Source organism: Pygocentrus nattereri, chromosome 27, assembly GCF_015220715.1.
Source record: "Pygocentrus nattereri isolate fPygNat1 chromosome 27, fPygNat1.pri, whole genome shotgun sequence".
Lineage (NCBI taxonomy): Eukaryota > Metazoa > Chordata > Actinopteri > Characiformes > Serrasalmidae > Pygocentrus > Pygocentrus nattereri.
Window position 1 is genome coordinate 20,656,612 of NC_051237.1, and position 24,008 is coordinate 20,680,619.

Consider the following 24,008-nt stretch of genomic DNA (forward strand, 5'->3'; position numbering starts at 1 on the left):
CTTAACACCCGCTGTAGAGTGTGAACTGTACCAGCAGGACGAAGTGCTTAAGGAGACTAACTTTCAGCAACTGCCAAGTTGGGTAATTTCTGGAAATGTTGTCATTTTCATCACTGCCCTCTTTACAGAGCAGTAATACGTTTGTGTACATTTTAAGTGAGTCATGCATGCGCGCCATTTCAGTCTTCAGCAGGCAGCTTTGGCTAAATGTTGTACTTACAAATTCCTCTGTGATGGCTCAAAAGAGAGCTAATGATGGCTGTAGTTCCGATGAGTTCCACAAGAGACTAATGTAATCAGTAGGTAAGATCCAAGGCTATTTGCCCCCTTTCACCCTTCAAAATATCTGCATAATTCAGTGGTTAAGATGGTTTGATGTGAAATGGTGCATTGCAGAAACTTTGAGGCCATGATTCCTCTACAGTTGTTGCGAAAGGAACCAGGAGTCACAATATCTGCAGTGCAAATGTCCATTTTAATCGCCGTCCAAAACAAGTGACCCTACATGTGTATACTTTTACAACACCCTGCATTTTCTGCTCCGCCATGAAAGGATTATAAAAAATGAGTTTACATTGGTTTACAATAGTTTTTAAACAAGTCTCAGACTTGAGGCATCGTATTTATAACCACTATGTATGATCACGAAGCTGGTTCACCCAGGGCGGGGCTCGGCCATTGCATTTCGGTTGTTCTGACCCTTGTGAATTCCCCAAATGCGGGAGTCTTGACGGCATAATTTCTGGTAGTGGGGGGCTGCGTTTGCAGTCTCGCTTTACAAGCTTGTGTTCAACAACAGAACAAAGGGACAAGTCTGTGCTGCGGATTTCCACGCCTACTTCTTTGCAATTCCACACAGGGGCAGTCGTGGGCTGGAGGTTAGGGAACCAGCCTTGCAACCAGAAGGTCGCCAGTTTGATCCCATGAGCCGACAGTACTTAACAGAGCTGCCCTTGAGCAAGACACCTAACCCCCAGGGTTAAATGCGAAAGTGGAATTTCCCCATTGTGGGACTTATATTGGTCACTTAATCTTTTGTAATCATTTCCTGTGATGTAGCTTTAAACTCTTCAGACGTCTGGTTCTCACTACCACTGTGAACGATTCTGACTCAAGTTTCTCCACAACCTTGGATCTGGGTGCCCCCTTGCCTGAAAACCTTAGATGGGGCAGTCATGGGCTGGAGGTTAGGGAACTGGCCCTGTGACCGGAAGGTTGCTGGTTCAATCCCCAGGGCCAACAGTCCATGACTGAGGTATCCTTGAGCAAGACACCTAACCCCCAATTGCTCCCCAGGCGCCATGCATAGGGCTGTCCACTGCTCCGGGCCAGTGTGCTCACTACCCCCTTGTGTGTGTGTGTGTGTGTGTGTGTGTGTGGTGTTTCACTTCACAAATGGGTTAAATGCAGAGATGGAAATTCCCTGTTTGTGGGATTAAAAAAGTATCACTTAACAGAGCATTTCACATCAAACCACTCTAATTGACTCCGCCTTGATGATTTAATTAAGATATTTTGAAAATCTGATGGCCAATAACCACTGGGGTAGGCTCCAGTAACCCCAGTGACCCAGGATAAGCGGTTTAGAAAATGTGTGTAAAAATCGGGTGAATTATTCAGCTATTTTAAAAATCTGGTGGAATTCCCCTTTAAAACTTGCTTTGTGATCTTCAATAGAAAAATGTTTTAAAAGTTTTAGTTCAATTTCACTTGTATCCTTAATCTGTAGAAAAGACTACATTAGTACTTGTTACAGCATATGTTACATGGTTCATGAATTTAGGGAATAAAAATAAAATTCATTGTTTGTCCACTTTTTGATTTATTTATTTATTTGGAAATATAAAAGTCCCTGAATCTCCATAACACTGTTTTTCATGAGGCATTAAATGCATGGCTACAATAAGAAAAAACATTCAGCTACTGAGTCAGACCAAACGCTGCTGCCTCAGTGGTGAAACGTGCAGCTTATTTACGGCTGTTTATCTGTTTCACATTATTTATTCCAGCCCCTTGTCTTCCATGAGTTAGTTGGGAACATGGGAAGCTTTTACCTTCTCTTTCTTTTTTGTTTTTAAATAATCCCTGCTTTGTTTTTCTCCTCATGTCCTCTGGTTCCCCCCTTTCCTCTGATCTCCCTCCAGCTTCTCTCTTCATGCTTGCATGCACCTTGTCACCAGGGCCTCGTGCTGCGATGTTCTTGTTTCTGTCGGACCCACTGGGCCGTGCAGCGTCTCTCTCCGACTGTCCAGGACCAGCCGCCCCTGCCTATCCCCCTCTCCGCCTCCACTGCTCTGTTTCTCTTCACATCCTCCACTCCTCTGGACCAGGGATCGCTCCCTGTCCTCACGCTATTCTCCTGGACACGGCTCTGCTTGCTTAAGGTCGCCTCCTCTTTCTGCTCTGGAGCTGCTATGGAGGCCGGCTGTCTAGAAACAGGCCTGGAACCCGGCAGTGGCGGTAGCTGGAGCTGTGTACTGAGGGAGGGAGATAAAACGGAGGAAAGATATTAAAGTGATAGTGATAATTCACCAAAAAGTCCAATTTACAAAATGATCAAACAGCTAAGACAGGTTGGTGTCCAAACTTTGCTTCTTTATTTATTTATTTTTTTGCAGTCAAATGGCTAATGTACCCAACAAATAATGGAATCTTATACCCCACCCACAGGCATCATGAAATCTGGACTTCCGAATCAGAAACTTGCTGAGTTAAAGGGAATTCCACCAATTTTCCAAACATTTCTGCAGAATTTAATTGTTGAGAAGCCGTCATTCAGAGTATTCCGATTGACTGTAGAGGAGCTGTGGTGGTGACCGGAACCAGGGGGTCACAATGTCCACAACACAAATATAGCCATTTTATTCACTATCCAAAACAACAAGTGTCTGAGTTTTTATATGTAATGCTGATAATTATAAAACAGCGAAAAGTTTGCCTTACAACACCCTGCGTCATGAATGGATTTGGAGGGAAAAAAAAACTATCATAGAATAATAATCAGGCAGCATATTCATAACCATTCCATGAAATAACATCCCATGATTCAGCTTTTAGAGGCATTAAGCCCTTCGGACGTCTGGTTACCACCACCACTGTGAACAATTTCACATCAAATCACTCTGAATGACTTTGTTTACACCGTAAACATTTAATTTAGCAGAATTTTATTTAAAAATGGTGAAAGTTCTCTTTATATAATGGGGTCTAACGATGTACTCAGCTCACAAGTCAATTCGAGCCAAGATACCATAGTCCTCCGTCAGTGTTCTCATATTTTAACATTCAAAGGAAGGAAACAGTGGCTTGTTGCTGCACAATCTACAGGGTGAGTCAAAAGTCACAGGACACAGTTTTAGTTTATTTTTCATTATTGACTTTTATCTGTGGGGTCATCTCAAACAAACTGTGTATGCTGAGAAAATCCGCAACAAACACCACATCGTGGAGGCTTGTGACAGCGTAAAAAATACAATAAGGTGTCCTGTGACTTTTGACTCACCCTGTACTAACAACACTAGAGTTGGGAGGCAGGAGTAGAGCTGGACAGAGCTGTTGATTGGTGCTGGCCGTGGGCTGATAACTGATATTATTAAATAATGGCAGTAACTGAAATTAAGTGCTGATTTTAAGCAAACTGTTTTAGCAAACTCTTTCACGCGCCGCATTCATTTTGAAAGTTGTTTTGTCTTTATTTAACAACTCTACTAGCATGATCCTTCAAATTTATGGTTACTTCAGAAATTTCTATAATAGAAAAGTCCCACTTCACCTGCCACTTTATTTGCTAGTAAAAGGTTGGACCCCTTTTTGCCTTCAGAACTGCCTTAATTCTTCGTGGCAGACTTTCAACAAGGTGCTGGAAACGTTCCTCAGAGATTTTGGTTGGTTATTTGAGTTCCTGTTGCCTTTCTATCATCTGGAACCAGTCTGCCCATTCTCCTCTGACCTCTCACATCAACAAGGCATTTTCGTCCACACAACTGACCGCTCACTGGATATTTCCTCTTTTTCGGACCGTTCTCTGTAAACCCTAGAGATGGTTGTGCGTGAAAATCCCAGTAGATCAGCAGTTTCTGAAATACTCAGACCAGCCCGTCTGGCACCAACAACCACGCCACGTTCAAAGTCACTTAAATCCCCTTTCTTCCCCGTTCTGATGCTCGGTCTGCACTTCAGCAAGTTGTCTTGACCACCTCTACATGCCTAAATGCATTGAGTTGCGGCCGTGTGATTGGCTGATTAGCTATTTGTGTTAACAAGCAACTGAACAGGTGTACCTAATAAAGTGGTGGATGAGTTTAAATAGAACAGCACCAATTAATGAACTGCACATACATACTTGGAAAGATTATTACACAGATTTTCAGGCATCTGAAGAATGCTGGGGAATATGCAAATGAAACCAAGAAATTCAGGTACATGAGATCTGCTCTTGCACCACAGAGTAAAGCGGACAAGCTAGTCCGGAAGAAGGGCCGACACGCCAGCTGGGAAATATTTTGGTTTCCAAAAAAATGAAAGCCACTGGAGCATAACGGTGTTACACGCCATCTGTGCATATTTACCATTACAAACGATTAAAGTAGCATTAGTAACTAGCCCCGTTGGTAGTTATATGGTGATTATATAACCACTAGGGACAATCTAAGTTAAGTGCTAAGTCTCTGAAACACTCGCATGTTGCGCCTGCTTTGTTTGGATCACAATAATATTGCTTATTCCACTAATTCTGCAGATGTTGTCTAAATGTACATCATCATCCCAGCTTAATTGGTGCTGCTCTGTTGGTGTTCAAACAATTACAACCCCAATTCCAATGAAGTTGGGACGTTGTGTAAAACATAAATGAGTACGACAGAGTACGATGATTTGCAAATCCTTTTCAACCTATATTCAACTGAATACACTACAAAGACAAGATATTTAATGTTCAAATGGATAAACTTTATTGTTTTTTGCAAGTATCCACTCATTTTGAATTTGATGCCTGCAACACGTTCCAAAGAAGTTGGGACAGGGGCGTGTTTACCACTGTGTTACATCACATTTCCTTTAACAACACTCAATAAGCATTTGGGAACTGAGGACACTAATTGTTGAAGCTTTGAAGGTGGAATTCTTTCCCATTCTTGCTTGATGTACAACTTCAGTTGCTCAACAGTCCGGGGTCTCCGTTATTGTATTTTGCGCTTCATAATGTGCCACACATTTTCAATGGGAGACGGTCTGGACTGCAGGCAGGCCAGTCTAGTGCCCACACTGTTTTACTACGGAGCCACGCTGTTGTAACATGTGCAGAATGTGACTTGGCATTGTCTTGCTGAAATAAGCAGGACGTCCCTGAAAAAGATGTTGCTTGGATGGCAGCAGATGTTGCTCCAAAACCTGCATGTACCTTTCAGCATTAATGGGGCCTTCACAGATGTGCAAGTTAGCCCTGCCATTGGCACTAATACACCCCCAGACCATCAGAGATGCTGGCTTTTGAACTTTGCACTGATAACAATCCGGACAGTCCTTTTCCTCTTTGGCCCAGAGGACACGACGTCCATGATTTCCAAAAACAATTTAAATTGTGGACTCGTCAGACCACAGGACACTTTTCCACTTTGTGTCAGTCCATCTCAGATGAGCTCGGGCCCAGAGAAGCCAGCGGCGTTTCTGGGTGTTGTTGATATGTGGCTTTCGCTTTGCATGGCAGAGTTTTAACTTGCACTTGTAGATGGAGCAACGAACTGAGATCACTGACAGTGGTTTTCTGAAGTGTTCCTGAGCCCGTGTGGGAATATCTGTTACAGAATGATGTTGGTTTTTAATGCAGTGCCGCCTGAGGGATTGAAGGTCACGGGCATTCAATGTTGGTTTTCTGCTTTGCCGCTTACCTGCAGAGATTTCTCCAGATTCTCTGATCCTTCTGATGATAGTATGGACTGTAGATGATGAAATGCACGTTGAGAAACGTTGTTCTTAAACTGTTGGACTATTTGCTCACGCAGTTGTTCACAACCTCGCCCCAGCCTGGCTTGTGAATGACTGAGCATTTCAGGAATGCTCCCTTTATACCCAATCATGACACCTGTTTCTAATTACCCTGTTCACCTGTGGAATGTTCCAAACAGGTGTTTTTTGAGCATTCCTCAACTTTCCCAGTCTTTTGTTGCCCCTGGCCCAACTTCTTTGGAATGTGTTGCAGGCATCAAATTCAAAAGCAGTGAATATTTGCAAAAAACAATAAAGTTTATCCATTTGAACATTAAATATCTTGTCTTTGTAGTGTATTCAGTTGAATATAGGTTGAAAAGGATTTACAAATCATCGTATTCTGTTTTTATTTATGTTTTACACAACATCCCAACTTCATTGGAATTGGGGTTGTATATTAGAGGGCATAATTAACAGAATGTCCAGTTTCTGGTGCGCAGTGTCACAGTTTCACACTGAAATTTCACAAGCATAAAACTCGACATCCTTTTCCAGTGTTTTATTTTTCCACCTGTTTTTATATGTCATAATTCATTTTTACATGACCTCTCTTTAATTCCCTAGAATTAAACAGGGTGGTTTCTAACTGGCTGTCCTGTACTGTACCTTATTCAAAAGCAGTCCTTTACCAAACCTTAAGCAGGCATTATACCTTCAGAGTGAATGGGCGGAGCCAAACTGCTGTAGGCTGAATGGATTGGTATATGTAAATATGTCCGTTTTTTGTGACATCACAGACACGGTGAATCAAAAGTGGCTGTTTTTTGCAGCCTGGTTTCCATTTATGGACTGGCGAGTGGCCAACTGCATTACATACTTTAACAATGTTTCCATGATACATGAAACTTTTATCAGAAGGAAAAAAAAAAGTGGAAATACTATTTTCCATGATATGCGCCCTTTGTTATTAGAGCCAAATGCTACAAACTATTCATGCTATTTTTGTCAACGTAGCTTTCAGTTTCAGGTTTATAAGAGATAAGAGCCTGGTCTTGTATGACTGGAAATCACTTCCTGGGAATGTGGCCAAAGTGCTTGAGAAGACTTGATTGGTTTTGACTCATTGTTAGTTACATTAGCCTCTAAGTCTACAATGCAAAGAAGCAGCTTATGGACACCAAACATCTTCATTCGTGGTAACTGTGTAAATTTCTTGGGTTTTTTTTGCCAAACTATCACTTTAAGATGGATAAAAACAAGTCATAAAGATCAAGAGAGGTCTAGATAAGAGGTCTGACACATAAAGGAAGGAAGGAAGGAAGGAAGGGAGTCATATGTTGTTTAGAAAGCTATTAGCAGCACATTAAAACAGACTTTATTGCTGAGGGTTTATGTCTCATAGCCAGCCGCTCGTGTCTTTTTCGGACTCTGCATCGTCCAGTGCTAGCAGACAGAAAGCCATCGCTAGGTGAAGCCAACCTTTCTGCTGTGTTTGTGTGTCCCCGTGCGTCTGCCTGTCCCCCTGTGTCACACACATTCTCACTGAGCACTGCCTTCAGCCCTGAGGAAGCACACAGGACAATAGCAAACAAGGCAGCACCTGGAAAATGTAGTGTTTTGTGGACCACAGCAACACTCTGCATGCAATCTGTTGCGCCTCGTGGCTCGTAGCTGAAACAGAATGTTACCTGGCAGCTTCAAGGTGTTCAGCTGTTCCGCCAGTAAGAGCCCAAGGTCTCTGTTGCTGATATGGCGACTGTAGAGGTTGCTTCTGGCAACCAAGCCCTGAGCGCTACAGGAGGGGAAGGGAAAGTAGACACGCAATGGAAGGGAGGAACATGTGCATTGGGGCCAGGCAAGACCAGGACAAGATGAGAGGGCAGATTCAGAGGAGGACGAGACGAGGGGAGGGGGGTGGGTGGTGGGCATGTCATAAAGTAGAAATGATCGAAAAGAAATAATAAAAAAGAAAAAGAGAAAGAAAGAAATGAGAAAGCACGAGAAAGGAAAAAAAAAAAAAAACACAAAAGTAATACAATTAGAAAACTCAAAAGGCAATAATATTTCATGAACATAACATATAGTGAACAAAAGAATATCAAGTGAAGGGAGACATGCAATGATCATGTAATGTTCAGGTCCTGGAAATTAATAAGGTTCATTGTTAAAAAATACTCAGTTCAGTTTGTGGACGTTATGGAAACTCTTTCCTGCCTTTTCTTGATATTTTGACTTCTCATATTAGTACTTATTTTCTCAACATTTTGACTTTATATCGCAAAATAGCTCATTAGTATTGACTCGTTATTTAGACATACTGACATACTATGTAAAAAAGGACTTTTATTCCTTTTTTATTTATTCCATTATTCCATTTTATTCCATTTTATTTCATTATTTCAGACTCATTTTCAGAAAAACGTCATTATTTTGAGATAAAAGTCCAAATATTGATATCCATTGATGTCCATTATTTCAATATAAAGAGACCAAATTTTGAGAAAATGTAATTATTTCAAGTCCATATTTACACAAAATAAGCCATTATGTCAAGATGCGACATACAACTGTGAGAAAACAAGGCACTATTCCAAGATAGAATTTTGAGAAAAGTCATTCTAACATAGGAAACCCTCTTCAGCATTATTTTGAGATAAGAGGTCCACATTTTTAGGGAAAAAAATCATTATTTCGATACTACGTCAAAACTTAAATAAATGATTTCAGTATACTAAGTAAATTGTGAGTTGGAGAATGGCGTTTTATTTCTCCTCTGTCTGGTGGGAATGGCCCCCACGTTAAATAAACTGTTAGAAAAGATCATTCATTTAAGAAAAAAACCAAAACAAAACAAACTGACTTTCTGTTCAACTTTTATTGTTTGTGGATCAAAACGTTCGGGGGAAGGAAAAAGGTAAAAGCTTCTCACAAGTACCAGGTCCAAAACCTCAGTGTCGGGGTATTTTTACACTTCTCTAGTTACTGAAAGTTCAGGCTTTACCAAACGTATTGCCCCTCGATGGAGCAAGCGCAGGGAAATTTCAAAAGCCTACGCACTCCTAGATACTTCCCTTCATTCATTACCACATTATGTAAAAACCCAGCGATGGCGCTGCAGCACGCTTAGGCCTCGTTTCCACAACAAGGTTACAAAAACAAGTGAAAGACCAGAACTAGATAAGAAGTTAAAAAACACAGCCATCCTCAAGGCTGCGGAGTTCTACGTTAAAAGGTTGAAGGTCAATGAAAGCTGAGCTGAGATCTATTTAGAGAACTGCGGACATTTGAGTGAGGCAAAAGCAAAGCGCAGAGAAAGAGAGGGAGAGCGCGTTTAGCGTTTTTGACGATGGAAAATGTTTGAGGTAAAGAAGAAAAGATTCAGTTTCATCAATATTGGTGCGACAGTGACGATGCGAGGCAGGAGTGGGGGTGGAGGGGTAATCACGTGAAAATGATAATGTCATTCCAGGGACAAAAGTGGAAGAATTAGAGGGAGAGAGAGAGTGAGAGAGAGAGAGAGAGAGAGAGAGAGAGGAAAAGAAGCAGTTTAGAGAAGAGCAAGGAGAAAATGATCTGCTGGAAAGAGTGAAGAGGCGCTGCAAACAATGAGACACTAATGAGAGGATATTCCAGGTCCTGCAGCCAAATCAGTCATGCAGTTTAATCACAGAGGTGGCCACACAAAGGCCCTCACTGTCCCTTAGTCCTCAGTGTAACACAGGGCTTTTGATCGCCTGTTCACCATCCAACGCTCTCAAAACCGGCCTGCAGTGAGGATCAGCGCCTTGCTAACAAAGCCACAGCGGTCGGTCTTGCAGAACGGGTATGAACGTCACCTGAGCTACAGTTTGGGTTTGAACTCTCAGCCTTTCTAAACATGCAGGGCAGGTTTCTCAGACATGGATTACACCTAGTTTTGGACTAAATTGCATCAGCCCTGGTGTTTCACTATTACACATCCTGTTTTGTCTGGATTTAGGCATAAAGGAACGGTCCACTAGCTCCAAAAACCATTACACAAATTTCCCCTACAGGAATGCTGTATATATAACTCCACTAGCTTCATAGTTGAAGGACAGTGCAAAGACACCACTCCATCAATCAGGTCGATCAGTGCCTTAGTTGACTAGCTCACCAGAAAAATCAAATTTACACTCCTCCCTACTTTTCCTCCTGTGTGTATTCATTCCTTTAATCTGGGTCTGTAAAATCTGCTTGTTTGTGGGCTCACACTTAAATTCCTCGCTCTCCACGTACATACAGTATTGTACGAGTCGGGCACCTAAGGAAATTATATTTTAAAAAAGCATGTCTGCATGGTGCTAGATCTCCAGGACCCCTGATCCAATAGCGGGACCGGATTCACAAAAAACTCTCCTAAGAAACAACTTGTGATCATTAAGACAAACACTAAGAAGTTCATAAGAGTCTTGAAAAAAACTTCCCAAATAACTTCAGCGTTTTCTTATGTACTCTATGTTGCATTTTGGCATGTATGTTGCAGTGGGCAGCAAATCCAGGAAAAACATCAAAGTGTTTACAACAGTCGGCAAACAAGAACTAGAGGTGACGGAGGAAGAAACAGCAAACAGGAAACAAATCCTGCTTGGAAAATTGGATAATTGTGGGCTGACGGCAGAAAGCGAGAGACGAGGACGGGCAGGAGCTGCAGAGGCAGCGCCGTGTCTGATACATTTAGACGCTCATCTTATCAACTTTTATAGCATGAGGCTTTTGTAAAGATAAGAAAATATTTAAGAATGTTCACCTGTACATAGAATTATTATTAGGAGAAAAGTTGAGGGAAAAAAAAATCATTTTTTATTTAACTCACTTTATAAAACTCAATTTTAAGATTTCTTTCTTAAGACATTTTATGAGTCTGTCCCCTGGTTTGTCCAGTCAGTACTTCAGTAAGTTAAATCAGGTGTGCTGGTGATAACTAACTAACAAATCAACTGTTGTATGCAAATGTTTGGGCACCTCTGGAGAAGTTTGCTAAATTAATCATTTTGGACAAAAATAAATAAATAATAAAAATTTCAATATGCTAAAAATATTTGTGAACTAAAGTTTGTTTTCCATAGAAGATGTGTTAACTTACTTTCACTAATAAAAAAAAAATCAACAAAACATGTAACTTGACCGGGAGTTTTCAAAGTTTTGCATATGATGGCCGTGAGCAAGAAACATTTGGAACTAAATCTGACTAGTGCAAAATATCTCAACTATGGTTTCGAAATTCTTGGTACTTTTTACTGCATTAAAGTTTGCTTGCATTTCTTTTAAGAGTCATATGGTGTTCATTCAAGCACAAACAGCGATATTGTTCAGATATGTGGTTTTAACAATTTGCTTAGGTGACTAAGACTTGTGCACAGTCCTATTTCTTGCGTATTAATTTCATAATAGTATTTGGGTCTTAAAGAACTGTAGAATAAGCCTAAGGTCACAGGGTTACAAATAAAGGTTCCTAAATGGTCCTTGGCTTGGATGTACGATTCAAGGAAAGAACTTTAATAGCCTTTTTAAAGCTTCATTTTACCTGGAGGTTCTTGAAAACTGTTCTTCACACTCACCCCTCATGTATGAAACCGGCTCTTTTAGGAGCCATCTATCAAAAGGTTTTTTTGGGAAACAAAACTGGTTCTTTTATGGCGTCACTCTAACTTTTTTTTAAAGAGGGTAACAGTGAACACTGTGAAAGGGACAGAGGTGTGGAGAAACCCGTACCTGGTGCGTTTTGTCCTGCAGTTGTCGAGGGACTGCGGGTGCAGCGTGGGACCCTGTCGGACGCCTGGTGCCGCCGTGGGGCGAGGAGGACCGCGGGTGGGGGAGGATCCCACACTGAGGGAGCGAGAGAACTGGGAGGATACCGCCAGAGGTGGCGAGGGAGGAGGGGCTGCCGAGCGGACAAAAGGCCACGGCAGGACCTTCTGCTCCTCTCGCACAACTTCACACACAGAGAAAGAGAGAAAAAAATATATTATTCATTCATTCATTCGTTCATTCATTCATTCATTCTATACTAGCCCAAACACCAGTTACACTTTTATAGAACCACCAGAAATGGTGAGAAATTACCTGGAAAAAAATCTTGTTACTCATTAAATTTAAGAGTCAGTCCACTGGACACTGCGTGGCTTTATGTGTTTCTTCTTGGGTGCCTGGTTTGTAATCTGTAGTCTTATCTCAGTATATTATCACTCCGGCCATTTACTGTGTTCTGGGGCCAGATTTAAAAAAGCTTTCCAGAGAAAAAAACAAAGTGTCCTATAACAAACATTATGCTGTTCCTAAGAATGTTCTTAAGTGCAATTCTCATGAAACTTAAGAAATTCTAAAGAAAGAATGTCTTAATTGTTTTCATATGTAGGCTGTGGAATATTTGTCAACTTGTTTATCATTATAATTTAGATTTTAGATTACCATATTTCCATTAACCGGTTATTTGGTTTAATCACATCATACAACAAGTGTGAGATGGCCAATGGTTAAGAAAATATTTAAGAACATTTAAGAACATGTTGTTCAAGAACGTCATGCTCTTACAAGTGTTCTTAAAAAGAAATGAAGAAAATTCTTAAGATTTTTTTTTATTTCAACTTTTTCTTAAGTATGTGGTTCATACAAAAGGCTCATTTAAGAAGATTTTCTTTTTTAAGACACTTATGTGAATCCAGTTTCAGGATTACTTTGGGTACTAGAATACTACTACTACTACTACTACTGCTACTACTACTACTACTACTACTGCTACTACTACTACTACTACTACTGCTACTACTACTACTACTACTGCTACTACTACTGCTACTACTACTACTACTACTACTGCTACTACTACTACTACTACTACTGCTACTACTACTACTACTACTACTGCTACTACTACTACTACTACTGCTACTACTACTGCTACTACTACTACTACTACTACTGCTACTACTACTACTACTACTACTACTGCTACTACTACTGCTACTACTACTACTACTACTACTGCTACTGCTACTACTACTGCTACTGCTACTGCTACTACTACTACTACTGTTACAACTACTGCTACTGCTACTACTACTACTACTACTACTGCTACTACTACTGCTACTGCTACTACTACTACTACTACTACTACTACTACTACTACTGCTACTGCTACTACTACTACTACTACTGCTACTACTACTACTACTACTACTGCTACTACTACTGCTACTGCTACTACTACTACTACTACTGCTACTACTACTGCTACTACTACTACTGTTACAACTACAACTACTACTGCTACTACTACTGCTACTACCACTGCTACTACTACTGCTACTACTACTACTGTTACAACTACAACTACTACTACAACTGCTACTACTACTACTGTTACAACTACAACTACTACTACTGCTACTACTACTGCTACTACTACTACTGTTACAACTACAACTACTACTACTACTACTGCTACTACCACTGCTACTACTACTGCTACTACGGTTACAACTACTACTACTGTTACTACTACTACTACTACTACTACTACTGTTACTACTACTACTACTACTACTACTACTACTACTACTACTGTTACTACTACTGTTACAACTACTACTACTACCACCACTACTACTGTTACTACTACTACTACTGTTACTACTACAACTAAATCATCATCAACATTATCATCACATCAGTAGCAGATAAATGACACAGAATAATACATTTAATATCATATATAAGTTAAATGAATCATATCCATTGATTCTGTTTTGAAAACATACTGTGCATTATTTGTATTCACCTCTTCTCTAGTTCTACAGTTCTGCTTTAAACTATAAATAGTTTATGATAAGATTTTGCACTCATTTTAGAAATGCTGCTAAAAATAGATGAAAAACTTCTCAGCAATATTTCTTCACGAATCTTCGAGCAAATATGGGTATATTCTGGTGGCAAACATCCTCTTTAATTTTTGGTTTGTGATATAAAAGCTTAACTTGCATGGTGTTGCCAAGTGGCAACAACTACTTTGTCAATTTTACTAAAAGGCAATAGTATAAAATCGATGTTTTCCTAATTTTAATTTGATTTTATGGCGCTATGGTACTATTGGTCATTGTTGCCATATGGGAACAATTTACCAAAACTCCACTTCAAAAAATATTTTTTTTCCTAATATTTCCATTATCTAAGCAATTTTAAGTAACAAAAAAGTTCAAACATTTTCATCATATTTAAGCAATAATTCATGCAATAGAGGGTTAATGCAAGTGCCGAGTTTCCATTTGGTGCTTTACTTGACCTCCTAGAGGCTGTTGACTTCAACAAGTAAACATATTTAGTGGATCATATTACTGAATGCACTTCACATAAACTGTTTTGGTGAATGTGACTGACAGGCCTTGTTTTGCACTTACCCTCTCTCTCCATCAGCGAATACGGCTTGATCTCTCCCTCTGGCTTTTTTAGGGGAACCTTTCTCAATGGGACCACTGCGAAAACAGCAACCTTGTCACAAACGGCTTGCTACTCAGTGGTCAGTGAACCGCTACAAGTTCAGGCTAAAAGCACACAACACTCCTCATAAATATTTATGTACACAAATATTCATGTGTTTACTGAGTGTGTGTGCACTGGCTGGCATTCCACTGCTCTACTGGGGATAAACAGGCATTCTCTGTACTGCCTGGGCTGGGAAGCTGTGGGCTTATGGTTATGGACCATGTGAATGGGGATTGTCTGAGGGACAGGCTGGGCTTGCATGAGCAGAGGTGAGCGTGCTGTTTCAGAGGGTGGAGAAAAAGTGAAGAGAGGTAGCACACTAAGCGTTCTGCCAGGTGTTATATGCTTTAGGGCTGTCACGATTACTCGATTCATCTTGATTACTCAATTAAAAACTATTTTGAATTGGTAGTGATTCGTTGGCAATCTGCATGATGCAGATTTTTCTCTTAAATTCTCTTATTGGTCTCTAGTACAGTAATACACAGAGTTTGGAGAGAGGTTTTTTTTTATTAATCAAGTCTTTTTAAAGGCTTCTAGTTTATATTTTTCCCCCAATAAAGTGCTCATGAGTCTTTGGAAAGCTCTGCATGATCTGCTATTGAAGAGAAATTCCACATTTTTTTTTATTTATTACATAATTCAGTCACTTAGATGCAAAAAAAGTCAACCACAGTGGTTTGGTGTGAAATGGTTCACCTTTTATACGTTGATGGTAGTAAAATATATTATATATATATATATATATACACACACGTTACATTTGCAGGCTTTTTTTTTTACTTCTCATGTCCTACATGCCACAAATACATTAAAGAAAACAACATTTTAGGTCAAACTCTTCTCAGAACTATCGTCTCAGACATCAGGCAGCACATTTATAACTAAAATGCACATTTATATCTAATAAAATTTCATATAATAACTTTCTCTGTTGGCATTAAAGTCTTTGGACGTCTGGTTCCTTACACCACCACTGTGGTGGTGATAGGAGCTTCAAAATTCAGAACAGAATCTAGAATTTCACATCAATCCCCTCTGAATGACTTTTTATTTACATCCTAAGCACTGAATTATGAAGAAATGTTGAAAAAAATCAGCAGAATGCCCCTTGAACGTAATCGATAATGACAGCCCTACTATACTATACAAGGTGGTGTGACAAAATACACATGAGAAAAGAGGCCAGGGGCAAAAGGAGGTGGACGACAGTAGAAAATAAAGATTCTTACAAAAAGCCGTACAACCCCTGATCCGTCACAGGGGAGGGAGGCGTGCCTAAGAATTTAATGAAACAAGAATGCAGCCACGATCAAAACCCCTATCTCTACCAACGCCAGCATCACCACCCACAGTGGAAAACATGCTATTACACCTTCTGTTACACCAGCACACCAGCACGTAATTGTGTTGCGTAGCACACACTCAGGTACGGGCTTGTTCAGGCTTGATTACGCAACACAACAAGAAAATCACAGACTTCGTCGGCAATCTGCCACACTGAGTCACTGCCGCCCCCCCAACGCTTACAGCCACCCACAGGTGAGCCGTGGACGCTGTGTAATAAAACAAGAAGGACGAGTTCTACAGAGCTTTTTTTAAAGTGACGTACCTGGAAACAATGAGTGCTCCCAGGATGCTAATGGAAAGAGACATCATACGGGACGCCGTGCCCTAAACATGACGTGGGGCAACAGCGCGGTTCCTCTAACTTTGCTTATTGTTAACATTCCAACCCCAAAACGCCCCCAGAGCAGCACTTGATCTTACCTGATCTATTCCTGAAGAAGCCATCAAATACCACAAAGTTATTCACCTAACAGAAGACGAGAGGAAAGAATCAGAGATGTGCGATTTTGTTAGAAAGACCTTGCAGATCCAGAGCACAAGCGTTGGTATTAATAGCACTTCTTTCAATGCTAAAATGAAAAAAGAGCTTTTTTTAGCATTTGAGCAAGTGGCTGGATTTACAGCTTCTTTTGAACACAGCTGATAAACAGCATTACAACCATCTTCATTTATTTTTTCACTTGGTTCATCTTTTCCAGTAACTAAGATGCAAAGCATTTTTAATAGATAGATAGATAGATAGATAGATAGATAGATAGATAGATAGATAGATAGATAGATAGATAGATAGATACTTTATTGATCCCGAAGGAAATTTAGGAAGGGCTGGAGGACTGGATTGTGGTTGTGTGGGTGATACAGATTGTGAGAATGATAAGACCTGCTTGACAATGTAAACACATTTTATAGGTGACAAAGCCCAACAACAGGCGATGCTATGGTAAGATACCAAGAGTAAATCATACCTGAGGCACACTGTGTTTAAGTTCAAAGTGTTTTTCTAGAAAGGCCAGGAATTTGGGTGAAGGTCTGTCATACGCCATCTGCTCAGGCTCCACCTTCTTGTGCTATGAAACGTAAAGGAAAGAAAACAGAAAGGAAACCAAAAGTGAGACATGGGAACTAGAAGAGGACTGATTTTTCTAGGGTTATTTCCAAACTCACTGTAAAAGATAAGATCTTTTAGGAGACAGAGGTCACCTTGTGCTTCATGATCATAAACCTCATGCCACATGCCTACAATTTACTGCCGAGAGCCAAAAATCTTAGATGCTCTTTGTGTTTCTTTATAAAAGTAATTTGTACAGTGCATGTAGGATTATTTCCAAACCCACTGTAAAAGATGAGATCTTTCAGGAGATGACCTCGGCTATGTGCTAAGCGTCACTAACTTCATCCTTTACATGGTGTGAATACTTCATGATGAATGGACCAACAGAAATGATCCAAAATGAACTAACAAAAACATTTTACTATCCCTTTCCGTTGTGTCTATTTCAGGGACTATGAAACTTTTAAATTCAACTTGTTTAACTTTTAAATTCAACCCTGTACGTTTTTGGGTGCCTCTGGTCAAATAACACATCTTGGTGATTTTCTAAATGTAAATAAATGAACGCATCCTCTACAGAGACCACACTTCTGCACATTTTAAGGCAAAATTAATCAATTTGCTGAATTTCACATATTAGAAGGAAAAAAATTTTAATGTTAAACTTAGCAAAAATACAAAACTTGGACTTGTTAACTTATTTACACTTAGAAAGTCAACAAAATATGTAATCTGACCAAAGGTGATCAAATTTTTTAAATCTACAACTTTGCACACCACAATAAACATCACACTTTGGACCTCAAAAGGTTTGGGCATCTCTGCTCTATATGATAACAGTACTAGTGACCAACCTCCAGCATGAAGCGGAAAAGCTCCAGTCCGTATCCATGTCTCTGGAGGTTCTCCGTCACATAAAAGTCCAGCACACACAGAGGCTCTGTCTCCACATGCGCCCCCCGCTGGTCCTAAAGGTTAATGCAGCATTTAAAGGAAGATTTATGTCTCGCCCATTCAGCAAAAATACACAAGACACACAGTGAAAACAGAAAAGGAAAGCACCTACAAGCAGAAACAGCTTCTTGTATCCAACCTTCAGATATCCCACTGCAACACCCCTACCACTGTGAAGGAGAAAGACAAGAAACATTTTTGAAAAAGATTTTTTTTGATATTTTAGGCTTTAATAATGACCTAAATTTAACTGAGCTCTAAGCATTTTACACATCAGCTTAAATGGAACTTTGTCCATGAGGGCACAACATAAGTGGTGAAAATCACAACATATAGAATTTATAAGCCATTTCAGAAAAGAAGGCCAACCATTTGAGTGTGGGTACATGAATAGCCTTCGCCCCACCTTGTCCCCTCCCACTTTTTTTGATAGATGGCACCCAGATGTCTAGCTCTGACAGCGGCGAGGAGAGTGAGGGCTGTATCGCATTTCAAGCATTTATCTTTTCTGTACTGAAATCATTGCACCCGTAAACCTCTGAAGTTTCTCATCATTTTGTATCTAGTGATGCGGCCATATAAAGAACTCTGGATCAAACTCTTGTAATTTGACTACTTTAATAACCGTGTAATTCAGAGAATCCAGTGATACAGGGGAAAAGGGTACACAGTACAAAAGGTATCACTGTTGGAATACTGGCTCACCAGGATGCGACAGTGATTTACAAAAACACCATTCATTTTCCCATAGACGAAAAACTGCTATGAGTTCCTTTTTTGGGCATGACGCCGACGACAGAATGATGCACGACTCCAGAGGTCGTTGCTGAATTTCAAGCAATTGAAGGAAATCACACCTTTAAAACAGCCAGAACTGAAAAGGAACTGAAATGGAACAGAACTGCACACTACTGTGGGGGAAAAGAGTGAAAGACGCAGCCTACCCATTACGCTCTCCATCCTTCAGCAGGTAAAGATAGTGTCTGTTGGACTGGAGCTTTGCAGCACTTGTTATTGGTGCAGGCAACTGCTGGGCCTGAAGAGAAAATATTATATATTATTTATGGTTAAAGTAATTCTATAGGTATTGATCAAAAACATTAAGTAAAGTAAACATTCTGGGGGCTATCATCTACCATCTCTATCATCAGGAGATCACGAGTTCGATCCCCGGTGATGCTACAGCCGTCCGTAGCCGGGAGTCCAAGAGAGCACAATTGGCCTCGCTCTCTCTGGGTGGGTAGGATGGCCCCCCCTTCTCCCCCCCATCACTCAACACGATACTAGTCAGCGCAGGCGTCTGTTAGCTGACGTAACAGATCTGGCAGTCGGCACGTTCCTCCGAGCGCGGTCGGCTGTCCCGTGATGTTGCGTGAGCGGCAGAGTGGCTGGTCTCACAGGTCTCGGAGGATGTGTTTTGGCATTTTTATGTTTTTCCAAGTTGACCTGCGACTTTTTCACTGCACCAAACTACAATATTTTGTGTCCTCCTCTCCGCGTGTGCTACCGCGGCTCATCTTTACTTCTCTCCCAGTTCTTTTTCTTCTTCCGGTGTTAATGGGTGACAATAGCCTGCCTGAACTTCCCGTAATTGGTCTGAAAGTACGAACCATCTAAAAAAGTGTTTTCATGTTGCAGATGAACCGAACCATAGTTCACTTTGATCTGGACCGCGGGCCGAGGCTCCCTTCACTGCTACTTTGGTTCGGACCAAACCAGGTAGGTGTGAAAGCACCCTCAGATTTAATTGCAGTGTCAATGGGAAATCACTACTGTAAATTCTTCTCAGCCCAGGCTTAGGCTTAATCATGGTCTAGGAAACTGGTCCTAATTGTAATGAAATGAAATCACCTTGGCCGAGGCCTTTCCTAATTCATCAATGACGATGGCAGTCTGGTTCTGGGCATCAGGTCTGAAATACAAGCACATAATGGGTTAAAGCACTTCACAACTGAGTAACAATAAAACCAGGTTACTGTAAAACATAAACCTTAATAAACTGACCAACTGGACAAAGAAAGTCTTTTTATGTGTCCTTCAGATTAAAGCAGCTACATTTTACACATTTAGGGGGACTTTGCACGAAGATTTTTAATATTTTAGCTGATAAATACAGCAATTTCTGACATCAGGCAACATAAGCTGTGGCATAAAATTAAAGGGTCCATATCATGGAGAACAAAATGTCCGTCGCCTAGTTAGTATTAGTGTCGCTAAGCATTAGTATTTAAGTACTTAGGACTTATATTTTGAAACAGTGTTTATATATCTTTCACTTCTCGGTCCATAATGAAACTCAGCCACCAAAAGAGCCCATTTTGAGTTCACTGTTTTTGTGATGTCACAAAACCCATCCATCCCTCTGGTCTATAGCAGTCACAAAGTCACAGAGAAGTTATGAGGAGTTCTCCTTAGCTCTTTATCTCTTTTTATTTATTTATTTATTTCCTCTCATTTTACTTTTAAGTTTTTTTATCATTACTTTTTTAATTTGTGATATTGTACTATTACCTTACTAATTTCTTATCTATTGTTGATCTTAATTTCTTACCATTTAAATCTCAAGTTCTATTTTTTATCTACTTTTATTTTTTATTCACTGTTATTTTACATTTTCTTTTCATTTAAAATGATTAAATGTAGTTATTATTTGTCATGTCAATCCCTGTTTTTGTAAATGCTCAGCTACATTGAAAATGAGGGTTGCCCTCAATGTACTTCCGAGTCAAAATAAAGGTTGATTGATTGATTGATTTATATAGACCAGTCTTAAAGGTACAGTATCAAAAACAGCCAAGTGATATTAAGAGGTTGACAAATTGTAGAAAAAGAAAGAAAAAGAAGCCTGTGTGTGGTATAAAACCAAACAGGCATCATAAGCAGACACTAAAGGGAAAAAATAAAAACATTAAAAAATCATGAAAATGTAGTATATGGGCCCTTTAAAACAGGCAGACACAAAAATGAAAAAAAGTGACCGACCTAGCATGAATTCGTTTTCATCGTTCAAAAACGATAGAAAGCAATATCAAACCCACCACAGTGCATTTTATGTTGAGTAAATCAAAGCTAAAAAAGCTAAAAGCTTTTAGCTGAAAGCTAAACGACCCCACCTGCCTACCCGCCGAAGCCTCACGGCACAAGAGTCCTGCATTGTTTGCCTGGCTTCATTAGCTGAGCGACAAAGGCATAAGCACGAGGCTGAAGTCAGCTTCTTATTCGAATTACCCCACTCCACCTTAAACGGTGCAGCAGTTACATTCTGGCGCCTCGGGCATTCGAGCGCCTGCTGCATCATTTAAGGTGGAACGGGAAAATCCGAACAAGAAGCCGGCGAATAAGCAGCGAACTTCGGCTTCGTTAAATAAATACACATAAATCACATCACCAAGCGAAGAAAACAATACCTTCCGTGTGGTTTTCGGGCAGCACACAAATTCTGATCCAGCACAGAGATTGTCTCCGGGAACAGGGCGTTCACATCGAAGGGGAACTCCATCGCGGGGGGAGATAAAGGAGCTAAAGGCTGGCGGAGAGAAAGCTCAAATCTGCAGCAGCTCTAGGTTAAAGACCTTCAGACGGAGGAGCTTCGCCAGCATCACCATCGGGTTCTCACTGCATCGTCCTGCACACAAGCCACCAAAAACACAGCAGCCGAGCCTGCGAGATGATCCAATTGTTCAGAATATGTAGATACAGGACAGGTGTAGTCATGCCCGGGTCTGCTGTGGTGGCGCTGGCTCGGAGCTGCTGCTCTCCCTCATCGTGCTGCCGCTGCTGCTGTCACTCCCTTCAAACAGCGCGACTCGGGATTAGCGCTACAACACAAGCAGCTTACAGGGTTTAATGAGGAGGCTGCAGCGCTTCTTCACCCCTGGCCAAGGCACTTAAAACGCCAACACGTTTTTTTGGGAGCTTTTTTATCTTAATAAAATAAAATAGAAAAACCAGAAAACGCCCAAACGGCTTTAATCCGAAAATAAATACACGTCTGTAATCCTCCTCACTTCCGTTTCCTCTTAGCAACCGCGAACCGTGTTTACATAGCAACGCAAACCGCTTTAGCCCAGCGCTATTCCAAAGCTAACCGAGTTTATCGATAAATAATAAACGAGAAAAAACAATAAACTGATAACATGAAAAGGAAATGTACTCACGAATTATTTTAATAGACGTGTCTGAACGTTCACAGAACCCTGCTCTCATAAAGAACCGATGTTCTTTATAGAGAACGCTTCATTACACCGAGTCAGCGCTATAGAGAAGTAATAAAACATTAATAGGCATCTATTCATGATTGATATAGAAATGTTATAGCACATTTAATGTGGTTAATGTATTTCAGCAACGCTGTAGCCGCTTAAAAATGATGGTTCTTCAGGGGTCCTTTAGTAAAGGAAACTGGTTCTGTTTAGAATCATTTCGTGCTTGGTTCTTGGGGTTCTTGGTTTCTGTCTAGTGTCAGGACCAAGAGCTGTTTTCTCCTTGCCCAATGAGGTTTAAACACTAAGACTGTTCTGTACTGTGGTTTTGTTCTGATTGTTGTCTAATCACTTTCAAAATTAAACAAAAGTAAAAGAGCATTCAACCAAAAACAAAAGACTTCAGCCGCTGAGTTCTTGCGGAAGGGAGGAAAAGGCCCTCTTTGTTAATTGAGCTTCAGGTGGCTAGATGGTTTCATGACAACCAAATGTGAAGATCATAGATAAAAAGCATCCTTTTTTATGTCCCATTTCGGGGCGAGCCCTTCACCCCACCCTGTTTGATATGTCCCTGAATCACCTTTTGGTTCCCATTATGTATTAGTTTAACTCTGTCTTTTATAAACCCTTATTTCCAGCCTTTCCTAGGATATATTTTCTTATAATTTTCTCATCCTTTCTGTATCAAGTCATCCTGACCTCCTATATAATTAGAGTCAGACACAAGTAAACTGGAGTATAAGGTTTGCATATAATTAGATTCAGACACAAGTAAACTGGAGTATAAGGTTTGTATATAATTAGAGTCAGACACAAGTAAACTGGAGTATAAGGTTTGTATATAATTAGAGTCAGACACAAGTAAACTGGAGTATAAGGTTTGCATATAATTAGAGTCAGACACAAGTAAACTGGAGTATAAGGTTTGTATATAATTAGATTCAGACACAAGTAAACTGGGGGATAAGGTTTGTATATAATTAGAGTCAGACACAAGTAAACTGGAGTATAAGGTTTGTATATAATTAGAGTCAGACACAAGTAAACTGGAGTATAAGGTTTGTATATAATTAGAGTCAGACACAAGTAAACTGGAGTATAAGGTTTGTATATAATTAGAGTCAGACACAAGTAAACTGGAGTATATGGTTTGTATATAATTAGAGTCAGACACAAGTAAACTGGAGGATAAGGTTTGTATATAATTAGAGTCAGACACAAGTAAACTGGAGTATAAGGTTTGTATATAATTAGAGTCAGACACAAGTAAACTGGAGGATAAGGTTTGTATATAATTAGAGTCAGACACAAGTAAACTGGAGGATAAGGTTTGTATATAATTAGAGTCAGACACAAGTAAACTGGAGTATAAGGTTTGTATATAATTAGAGTCAGACACAAGTAAACTGGAGGATAAGGTTTGTATATAATTAGAGTCAGACACAAGTAAACTGGAGTATAAGGTTTGTATATAATTAGAGTCAGACACAAGTAAACTGGAGGATAAGGTTTGTATATAATTAGAGTCAGACACAAGTAAACTGGAGTATAAGGTTTGTATATAATTAGAGTCAGACACAAGTAAACTGGAGTATAAGGTTTGTATATAATTAGAGTCAGACACAAGTAAACTGGAGTATAAGGTTTGTATATAATTAGAGTCAGACACAAGTAAACTGGAGGATAAGGTTTGTATATAATTAGAGTCAGACACAAGTAAACTGGAGTATAAGGTTTGTATATAATTAGAGTCAGACACAAGTAAACTGGAGGATAAGGTTTGTATATAATTAGAGTCAGACACAAGTAAACTGGAGTATAAGGTTTGTATATAATTAGAGTCAGACACAAGTAAACTGGAGGATAAGGTTTGTATATAATTAGAGTCAGACACAAGTAAACTGGAGTATAAGGTTTGTATATAATTAGATTCAGACACAAGTAAACTGGAGGATAAGGTTTGTATATAATTAGAGTCAGACACAAGTAAACTGGAGTATAAGGTTTGTATATAATTAGAGTCA

At 40.0% G+C, this 24,008-nt stretch overlaps 1 protein-coding gene and 1 pseudogene across 9 annotated transcripts; one reads left to right on the top strand and one right to left on the bottom strand.

Moving 5' to 3' along the window:
- Nucleotides 1-638: 638 nt before the first annotated feature.
- On the top strand, nucleotides 639-775 carry LOC119262604 (annotated as a pseudogene).
- Nucleotides 776-1,802: 1,027 nt separating this feature from the next.
- On the bottom strand, nucleotides 1,803-21,771 carry atat1 (alpha tubulin acetyltransferase 1). 9 transcript variants are annotated; one of them, XR_001858449.2, is made up of 13 exons: nucleotides 21,190-21,769; nucleotides 19,634-19,694; nucleotides 18,727-18,818; nucleotides 17,895-17,952; nucleotides 17,683-17,796; nucleotides 16,743-16,844; nucleotides 16,198-16,243; nucleotides 15,660-15,705; nucleotides 14,343-14,417; nucleotides 11,659-11,878; nucleotides 7,614-7,717; nucleotides 7,405-7,486; nucleotides 2,345-2,477 (listed from the first exon to the last, which is right to left on the bottom strand). XR_001858449.2 is itself a non-coding variant. In XM_017711425.2 (12 exons), exons 1-12 carry the CDS (start codon nucleotides 21,279-21,281, stop codon nucleotides 2,174-2,176), a joined length of 1,314 nt encoding a protein of 437 aa, XP_017566914.1. In that variant the 5' UTR covers nucleotides 21,282-21,771; the 3' UTR covers nucleotides 1,803-2,173. The 9 variants fall into 9 exon arrangements, 8 of the variants coding, with proteins under 8 accessions (XP_017566914.1, XP_017566913.1, XP_017566915.1 ...); XM_017711425.2 differs by lacking the exon at nucleotides 7,405-7,486 and having other exon boundaries at nucleotides 1,803-2,477; nucleotides 21,190-21,771; XM_017711424.2 differs by lacking the exon at nucleotides 15,660-15,705 and having other exon boundaries at nucleotides 1,803-2,477; nucleotides 21,190-21,770.
- Nucleotides 21,772-24,008: the final 2,237 nt, after the last annotated feature.

Bases quoted from the DNA above. Each gene is read 5' to 3' on its own strand.
- atat1 (XM_017711424.2), bottom strand. From the start codon at position 21,281: ATGGAGTTCCCCTTCGATGTGAACGCCCTGTTCCCGGAGACAATCTCT. The intron at 16,845-17,682 runs GTTGGTCACTAG...TACGTTTCATAG, and splicing joins TTTTCCGCTTCATGCTGGAG to CACAAGAAGGTGGAGCCTGA. The intron at 11,879-14,342 runs GTAAGTGCAAAA...CTGTGTGTGAAG, and splicing joins TTCGCTGATGGAGAGAGAGG to TTGTGCGAGAGGAGCAGAAG.